Source organism: Phaethon lepturus, unplaced genomic scaffold (assembly GCF_000687285.1).
Source record: "Phaethon lepturus isolate BGI_N335 unplaced genomic scaffold, ASM68728v1 scaffold40325, whole genome shotgun sequence".
Taxonomy (NCBI): Eukaryota; Metazoa; Chordata; class Aves; order Phaethontiformes; family Phaethontidae; genus Phaethon; species Phaethon lepturus.
In genome coordinates this window covers 51,193-61,462 of record NW_010542052.1, presented here as the reverse complement: position 1 = coordinate 61,462, position 10,270 = coordinate 51,193, and the positions used below count along the sequence as shown (strand labels likewise).

At 38.8% G+C, this 10,270-nt stretch overlaps 1 protein-coding gene across 1 annotated transcript in view; it reads right to left on the bottom strand.

Annotated features, from left to right (window-relative positions):
- The window catches only part of LOC104621430 (baculoviral IAP repeat-containing protein 6-like), a 25,380-nt gene extending 15,895 nt beyond the window's left edge, over positions 1-9,485 (bottom strand). The window contains exons 1-2 of the mRNA XM_010287918.1: positions 9,482-9,485; positions 8,838-9,048 (exon numbers count right to left, since the gene is read on the bottom strand). Coding sequence (XP_010286220.1) covers positions 8,838-9,048; positions 9,482-9,485 — 215 coding nt within the window. The remainder of the gene's footprint in view (positions 1-8,837; positions 9,049-9,481) is intronic.
- Between the last annotated feature and the right edge of the window lie 785 nt (positions 9,486-10,270).

Sequence of the window (10,270 nt, the reverse complement as noted above, 5' to 3'; positions counted from 1 at the left end):
CTTTCCCATTCCACAATACAGTAGCGGTTCTTTCAAATACACTAATGGTAAAACACTAGGAAACCTCCTGTAAAAGTTCACTGTATGTCTATGAACTACAAACGAAGCATCACAGGAGAGTGGGTCAAAAATGAAGTTTGTGTCTCTCTGCAGTTCTCTTCTGGGCTATACATTTAAGACCTTTTATTTCAATTAACAGTTTAATATAATATAATTTTAAAAGTCTTACAAATATAGAAGGTGCCTATGTTATACTGGATGTTATAATCAATGTATTGCAAGTTAAAATGTCAATTTAGACACGTCAAATTTTATAACTAGATCATTTCAAATACAGTATATACTAACACTGTTGTTTGATAGAAGCTAATTGCGCTGCAATTTAAGATACATTTAAATATTTTGATCGTGATAACCCAGTCTTTACTAGCATATTTATTCAACTGTTGAAATTAAGACATGGTGTTTGATAACACTGTAGCCTAAATGTATATATTTAAAAGCTGCTATGTTTTAAGAACTAGCATAAATTTATATTGTTATTCTGCAAAACTTAAGAGATGTTAACACTAACAGCCCCCAAATTATTTTACTGTAATTCCTGTATTTTTTTCATAGAATCATGGAATCACAGAATTGTTTGGGTTGGAAGGGACCTTTAAAGGTCATTTAGTCCAACCCCTCTACAATAAGCAGGGACATCTTCAACTAGATCAGGTTGCTCAGAGCCCCGTCCAACCTGACCTTGAATGTTTCCAGGGGTGGAGCATCTACCACCTCTCTGGGCAACCTGTGCCAGGGTTTTACCACCCTCATTGTGACACATTTCTTCCTTATGTCTAGTCTAAATTTACCCTCTTTCAGTTTAAAACCATTACCCCTTGTTCATTTTAAGATCCAAACCAGTTCAACAGCCAAGAAGCACTGGTTTTCTCTTTCACACTACCATACCTAGAAGCAAAACAGAAAGCTATCTACACAAGAAAAATTAGCAGTTTAATGCTTTGATGCCCCAAACATATTTTAGCAACTGCCGAATACCGTATCCTTTCTGTATTTTAATCTAGACCGAAATAATGCATAAAGAATCAGTCTCTAAACTATTCAATAGAGGTGATTACAGTAATACTGAAAGTCTTTTTCCTGTACCTAATCAAATGAGAATATCCCTAGAGTGCATTAATAACAAAATTCATTACTCCAGCATGGTATATCTTCCCTGTTCCAGATTTAATCCAAAAAGGCATTAGCCTGTTATTGACTTCAAGCAAATGCTGAGCTTTCAGGTGCTCAAAGTCAGGAAGAAAGCATCAGAGCAAACGGTGCTTCAGTGTTTGAGGAATGGTTTAAGACTAAGAAGCTGCAGCTTCCTCCCCCGTTCCTACTTTCCAAAGTCTTCATCACTGCCTTTTTCCTTGTGGAAATCTAAGCCAATATTTTAAAAATAACCCAAAAATGTATATTAAAGCCCATCAAACTGCAGTCATACCTGTTTTAACACCACAGACATGCTAGCAGCCACCAGTCCCACGAAAGGTGCACTGATTTAGAACTGCTTGCTGTTGATGTAGAATCCTTAAGTTACCTGCTACAAAACCCCTGGAGAAATTTTGACTAAAATGAAATGTCTGTGGGCTTATCCAAGAGAGATGTGTGAAAAGCAATGAAAATGTGATTGGTGAAGATTCTGAAAGTAAAATTAAATCTTACAAGTTTATTTTCAAGTCAGGTATCTTCTAGAGCTTTTACCTTCCACATGGTTTTACAATCTAGACTACCAGCCTTTTCCTCCTACTTGGTCTTACAGTGAAACACAAATTAAACCATTGGCCTCATTAGACAGAACGCTTAACCACATGCTTAAAACCTCCTACAGATACACTGAGTTACTGACAGCAACTACCTAAGCAGACAAGGAATATATATATCTAGTTGAAGCAGTAGGAAAAGGAGACATCTACTCAAATGCAAATTCTCAGTACCAGTAATAGAATTTCTGCTCATTCCCCTGCTGTCCAGATAGTTAACACTTCAGCATTTTTCAACTACTGCAAGAGAACATATTTTCTTACTTGTTCCTTTTACCACCAATACAACTATTCTGTCCACAGTTACCCTGAGAAAAATAGAAAAAAACCCCACCACTCCTCAGAATGTAATTTTTATATCAAGGGCTGGCAGAACAGCTCTACCTGTAAAAAGCTCGGTAGGTATCTGGAGCTTGTGTGATGGTCTACATCACCGGGCTGCCTAACTCCCCGGTCAGGCCAGAACTCCAACGGCATAAAAGCAGTTTAGGGAGCAAAGCGCAAGAGAGATTCCACCTTGGACGCAAGAAGAAACCAGGTCTCATATTTGACATTGATTCTGCCAAATCAGGGATTTCAGTCAGTTTCTTTGTGAGTATAAGTTAGCTGACATCACAAACCCCCCCCCGAGACATACTGCCTTATCAACATTCAGTTTCCTCACACAAATCGTGCCTGGGGGAAAGATAATTTTTTTCTCCCTTTTGGGGAAAAACCCAACTGACACTGCCATAACTTATGAGACTCCTATTAATGATTAACTCCATTTTTTCTTCCCCCATTTTGCCTTCCTACCCTTGTTTGATTCAAATCTTTTGCTGTCTAAATAAGAATACCAACTTAGCATGATTAATCCTGCACCGTTCGTACGATGTCACCACATGACCTTCTTTCCATATTTAGTGTTATATGCAATTATTTGGAGATATTTAACAATACTTTACAGCTTGTCAGTTTATTTGCAGTCAACATATGGTAAATCAAGTAATTCCCTAGACTCTAGATGGGCAAATCTGTCAAAGGTTCCCCAGTGGTATATAGTTTCACTCTGATGATAATTTGTGAAGTTCACATGGTTTTGTCACCTCTAGCCATGTGAGACAGAACAGAATTTCAGACATGAGCTATGACACTTGATTTTGTATTTCTTTTACATTAGAAGACCACAGCAGCCCTTTCTAAAATCATATCCTTACGATATCATTTATCATGACTATTAAGTAAATGCAATTTAAAGAAAATTAGATTAGGTACACTATAAGGTTCCATCTTCATGTGAAACAGCTCTGGAACTGCAGGTGGAGGTGTGTAGCTGGTCCATATACCCATCCCCCCAATTTAAGAACACACCCTGGCCTGGAAAATCTAAAAGTCTATACAGTTTCCTAAACTATGTGGTTATAAAAGAGGAGACACCAATGTAATTCAAAGCCCTGTGAAAAAGTTGAATAAGTTTTCCACGTAACTGATGCAGAGATGAATCTTACAACACCTGGAGAAGCAAAGGTGAAAGACTCTTGTGGCCTCTGTAAGCCTGCTGTGGCCTGTCAGCCTGCTGTATGGATCTTAAGTAATAACCATTTTAACAGGCTTTGTCAGGTTTGGTCTTGGAGGTGGGAAGCAGGACTTTCAGGGCAGTGAAAAGGACAAAATTACAGCAATACCAATGATTTTTTTTTAGTCCCCAAACCCATTTCTTAGTGTAATCTACAACACATAGTATTACTTTGTGTGCATGTGAAAAAGCAACCTGGTAACCATTCTACCATTTGTGAGCATGTATAAATAACATGGACAAACCAAATTATTAGTTGAGAAAATATCATACTCCCTTCTTGGTATCACCTCCACCTTTACACTGCTGCTGCACACTGGATTCATAGCCGCAGCAAGCTCCCTCCAAGCTGTGTGTGATAACACAAGTTTTTCAGAGGGACAAGTCCCTCGAGAGAGGGAGTTGCTGGGAATTACATGGCTTTCCCCCCAAAAATATGAGTGAGAAGATGAAATACCAAAATTAAAGTGATAAAGCTGGTAAGATCCTTCCCTGCACTCTAGCAGCCTGCATAAAAATTTATGTATGCAGATAAACTAACAGTGTTATCAAACTCTAATTTTTCCCAATGGTATTCCAAAGAAACATAAGAACCAATAATACTCATAGATAATAAATTAAGATCAAATATATAGCCATATGAATATTTTGTTGTAAATTTTCTCTATTTTTTGGAAACATTTTTCAAGTCTGTGTTATACTGTACATTTCTTTCCGCCAAGATTCTGCATGTGAAACAAAATTTAATACAGTCCAAACCTTTATCTAAACCTTACAATTTTCATAAGGAAGGAGGAGACAAAAATTTAATTTAGACTCAGAAACTTCCCCATATGGTTTTTCAACCATTGAAGAAAAAGCAGACAAAATCATGTCAACTCATATTTAAAGGGATGACAGTCACTAATATATTTGGCTAGAAGAGACAGCAGTGTACATGCTAATAATTTAAGCCATTAATTTAGCTTGTGCTAGAAGATGACAGCCTTCTCTTCACGCTGTGCTAGATGAATAATGAATGATATGCTCCCAAGGCAACTTTAATTTTTAAAGCTAATACTGATAAGTTACTCACCCATGCCTGATACTTAGAGGTAAACGTGATGCTACAGACTGATACCTTTATCAAAGTATTCACAAAACAAAGCCAATGAACCATTCAGCCCCTCGGTACTACAGAGATGGTTCTTATAGCAGAATTCTGCTCAGTTTTACACTGACACTCACTGTGTTGGGATAAAACTGACGCAGGTTTGCAACTGTGGTACCACTTGGCCCTTATGGTCCCCCACCCTCTGTAGGCTTCCACAGGTACCAGTTGAAGTTGTTCCTTCCAGTAGTTCACAGATTCTTAAACCAATCTCCTGAAATCAGGCAGAACAAGCAAGGGACCCTGCCTTTGCAAAGAAACACTGGTGAAAGCTAGTAACTTCCTCTGAGATGGCGCTGCATACTCCTCCTTGGGGTTTCGAGCACTGTATTTACAGACACCAAGCTGAAGCACCCCAAACCAGCAAAGGCTGCAGGATTGCTCCCTGCAGCCAACCATCAGCTCCGGACGTGAGCTTGAGAGTACTGCAAAAGAAACCGATGGTTGTTTTGTCGTTTAAAGAAAAAGACATTAAAACAAATTAGGCCGCAATTCTTGGAACACAATTTTAAAGAAAAATTTTTGTTTGCAAAATGCACCATTTCACATAGAAGTTCTGGAAGATTAACAGTGAAGACAATGAAAAGCCATAGCTTTTCATTAGCTGTAGCATTTCATAGCCATAGGGGAAGCATAGTTAGGAATTTTAGACATAGGCATGCTATACTCCACATTACACAAATAAGCTATCAGCCTTTTGCCAAATTTCACAATTTGCCATGAAGCTCACCCAGCAGATGGTGGTTCAGACGAGCCTGCTTTGGTACGCAGCAGCAGTCTTCTGCAGCAAGGTGCTCAGCCATCATGGCAAACAAATGTCTCGAACTCAGCCCTTGTGGGAACCCATTACACCAACCTGACCACTCTCAAATTAGTGATGGCTTTTGACTCCTTAGCAGTCCAACAGTCATGCGAAATCATCTCCCACCTAAATCTCCATTATTCAGAATTTCCCCAATTTTCCAATAGATTATTATGGCCTTTGAAAATAAATGAAATCAAATGCCAAGTGGAATCCAAACCCAAAAATGTTCCCCTTCAAATTCTGGATCCAAGTGGACACTCTGGCTCAAACATGGAGATGACATTTGGTAGACATGCAAGTAGAAAGGCTTGTTCAGACAAAGGAAAGTTGTGTCTTTGAAAGCAGATGCCATAATTATGTTGTTATTGCATTTGACCTAAAAGGGGCAGCAGATTGTCCCATTTAAGAAATTCATGCCAACACTTGCTTCTATTGCTGGCAAACCTTCAACTAAAATGCTGAGAATTAAAACTTTCCACCCCAATGATTCCAGGCTGTCGGTGTTTTCATCCTTGTCTATATGCTGCTTTAAAGACAAACAGTATTATGCTTAAACCAAGCAGTGAAAGATGAGATTTCTGTTTGTGCTGATATATCAAAGTAAAACAAGAAAATTGTACAGATAACGTAACTGAACCAACCATGGAATTTTTATCAAATTAATCAATTATTAAAGTAATGACAACTGTGCTTCTAGAATTGTTCTTAGTTTTCAGAGCCTAAGTTGACACTGAAGAACTAGTCATACCGCATTTTATTTTACCAAAGAGCTTATGACTAGTAGTCATGTGCCATTCTCACAAAGAAACTTGTTAGACTTCAACCTGGGTAAGTGACATGAGAAGATATACCTTTCCATGCCCATTAAATCTGAGGCTAACAGAGCCCAAAAAAATGTAATTGTGGTGGAGAATTTTATACATACATCTATTCTGGAAAGGCATTACAAAGCAGCCAAATGTATTTTCTATTTTAAGAAGATGACATATACTGTGATTTACGTAATATTGCCAGGAAGCACAAGCTGACATTTATAGATGGGTATCCAACATGAAGAACTGTTATTTCTTTCCTAATGCCATTTCTTTTGCATTAAGTCAGCAAGAAAAATCCCACCACAGGTACATTACATGCTCGATATGCAATACTAGCAATCTCAGTCAAGAAGGATTAGAGAAATTCACAGGTAAAGTCCTGTCCACCAGGAGTTACTAGAAAGAGTTCCCAATAATGAGATACCTGCTCAGAAAAATCTCTCGGATATTGGTTGGTAAATATCGTCAGTTTACAGTGGGAGGAAGAACATTCAACACATGCATTTTCCCTTCTTTTCCTGATGTTTCAGCATATGTTTAGGGACAGCACCAAGTTTTGCAGGGAAGGATGGATATTATTTCCTAATAAGCCATCTTTAAATTGGGAACAAGTAAACAGAATCAAGAAACCAATTAATTGCTGGAAGCAGAAAGTTATTAAAAGAAAGAAATGAAAATTTATATTGCAGCATTTGCTTTTCCAACTCCTTCAGTCAGGGCAGGAAAGGATGATTCAGCTGTTAAACCCTCCCTCAAGTCCTCAGTTCTGGAAGCCAGAATGGTTGGAGACATATAGAAACAGGGATGGAAGGTCGGTTGTGAAATCCGTACCAACTGTAGCACCTCCCAGAGGCAGGAGGAACTGGGAGGCATGCCGGCCTTTCTTCTTTCCGTGTGTGCAAGTCTGCCGACTGTCCCTTCAAACAGCAACCACATGCAGCACCGACTTAATGGGTCAAATGACTAGAAACCAGGCCCTCTCAGGCTTGTATCCTGGCCTGTGAGCCGTATCAGAAGTGCAACATTCACAGAAGGTGACAGTCAGATCTCAGCGATAGTGGCATTTCTGAAGATGAGAAGCCATAGTTTTGCAGAGTGAGAACTGATGATAAAAGCAACTATAAAGTAACTGTGTGAATCACTGAGAAGTGCTCTGAGAAGAGATTTTGACCTTTGGAACAGTCAGAAAAGCAGAAGAAATATCAGTAAGGTAAAAGTAAGCAGTTTTGCCAGTTAAAATAATACAGAGCTGCATTGTATTTATCCAGAATGTTCAGTTTTTCTTTGTCAAAGGAGACTATTTAAGAGGGGGAACTGATTTAGCAGTCTGGGTGCTGGTTGTTACTGAGTAGAACAGGAAGACGACTGCTACCCTACATTTTATTCTTCTCCAACTTCTATCGCCCAACCAGCTGGGAGGATAATAGAACAACAATACAGGTTTGACAAAAGCACAAATATCTTGTAACTGTAGACTACACCAAAATCATCAAGGAGGAAAAACAGCCAACAATTTAGACTGGGCTCACACACTCCCTGGAAGAGAATCTGTCCTTACTAGCACCTTTATAAACTCCCTTTCCAAAGTGGGTTACCTAGAGGGCGGACTATGGTTACTGAAAGAAATTGTCATTCATGGTTTGTCTGTATGTGTGTCCTTAAAAAGTTGGCTGAACTCTGGAAGGTGTGCAGAACAAGCTCTTCCAGCATTATACCGCATGCTTACACAGCCCAACGGCATCACAGCTGATATGGGATATTCCCATACTTTTCCATTTGTTTGCTAATTGCTCTGCTGAACCGTCAAACACAGAGTTTCTCTCGGAGGAGACTGGAAGACCTCGAAGCCTGGCATGGATGGCTCCAGGGCGTTCCTTTGTAATTTCACATCATCTTTAGCATACCGGCTCGCCTCTGACGCCTGTGCTAATGGACAAACGAACTGTTGTAAAGTCACCAATGCATGGAAGCATGCTTTTCATATGTAGCACCAACAGATACCACTAGTCAAAAATTTTCAACCATCTCTATACAGTTTGTCCCAATAACAAAGTCCCAAAGTCCTTTAAATAACAAGTCCCAAATATTTTGCCTCCTGAACCTTACTCTTCCTGACAGAAGCCAAAGGCTTCTCTCCCAACAGGTTAGCCTCTGACAGAGAGTCCATTGAGGAACCTGGTCCTTACTCAATTGGTAATGCAGCAAGGAGCATACACAAAATAGCTGGGACTTTTCTTGTAAAAACTACTGTTAGGTTTGGCCCTCCCCAGTCCCATTCTTTACAGAATGGGCTTGTTCAACAGCTCCCAAGGAATGCTCCTGCCTTCAAACTGACAGCAGAAAATACACAGTCCTACAAACAGAAGATCGACCTCGTTGAAAAGGGAAAGAAATTTAAGAAATACTTGAAATTCTTCAGATTCTTCACCAGCAATCCTCTTTCTGATCAGGAGGCAGTTACTAATGAAGAGAGAAGAGTATTCAGATCTACCAGCTTCTCTGTGTCACACAAAGAACTCCTTGTAAATAGCACAGAATATATACGTATAAACATAAATCTAGATCAGATAGTATGTTCTCACTCTGGACTGCAGCACCTGTTCAGGTAAATATACAGAACTGCGTCTTCTTTCACTTGTATATTCATAAAATGTAAGTGCAAAATACAGTTTAAAGGAAGTTTAGGGACAGTAAAAGTGATTACCTCAGTCGGTTGGTATAGGTATCTACACAAGTCTTCATTTTAGCCAACAAAGTCCCAACAGAAGCTTGTGACTCCAACTGTTCTTCTTCCTCTTCACTATTTTCTCCCGACAGAGGAAGCAGCAATGGTACCATCGATGTGCAGGATGCAATAGCACGGAGTAATTCCAGCAGGGCTCGGTAAAGGGGAACATGTCGGGCCATATCCAAAACTAAGAGAGAGAAAAACAGTTAACAAAAATTACTAAAATTGAAGATGACCCTTCCACTCTTAGTACAGATATTTTAAATAGGGAAGCTATTTAATAAGTATTAAAATATTAATGACATTTAATGATAAAATACAGTATTTTATAATACCAATTTATAAGTTACGTTTTGATGGACTTGTCCAGAAAAAATTGGATAAGATACCTGAAAACAAAGGTTAGCAAAAGACACAAGAGGACAAAAGTGCTAACAGGGAATGGAACAGGATTATCACACGCTATATTAATTTCTAGTAGCTTAATATACTGGCTCAAGTTGTATGCCAACAGTAATCGCAAACAAATATCTATGGAGGAAAAATTGTAATCTATGGTGCAACAGGGTAGCGTTTGCTGATTCTGAAAGCATAAGCATTAATAAAGATTTTCATATTACCCATCACCCACTACTTATAGTTCTTTTCTCGTTTAGGAAAATTTGTCTGCATTATTGCAGGAATATTTATGGTCATGAAATAAATGTCGTTATCTACCGCGAAGCCTAGCTTGCTTTTTTTCATGGAGAAGTATCATTTTAAAAACCATCACGCATTCTTCAGAGCATGCAAAGGCTATATTAGGTAGGCAAACCTCACTGTCTTAGCCTTGCTCAGTGTGATGTATATGTATTATAGAAGTAATTGTGGGTAGAATGTAGATACTGGCCTCTCTGACTAGGAAAGGGAGGAAGAGACACACAATTCTAATGGATTCTCTAACACCACGTTGTTTATTTTCCTTTTCCACTTGCTTGAACAAATATGTAATGGATGTCATTTCAACTGACTTGGTATCATTAATAGAAATCCTGAAAATGTAGCAATACACAGATACTTTAACACAGCTGCTTCCTCTGTCCCTAGGACATGCTATTTTTAACCTAGCTGCAGAAAAAAAATTGCTCTAGTTCAAAGTATTTACAAATGGCTGAGTTTATGATAAGTTTATGCTTTTTCCAGCACCACCTCCCCAAACAAAAAGCCCCTGACAACTCGCATCAGGACAGAACAAAGCATAGAACAACTCTTTAATGTTTCATTTAGCACATCTCGCCCTCCAAGCTAAAGCATATCACAAATTTTCACATCCCCTCACCAAACCCTTAGCTCTAAATACAGCACAATGGGACAGTATAAATAGCCAAGCAAAATTCAACAAGCAGATTTATCCAGGTCTAAAGCTGGAT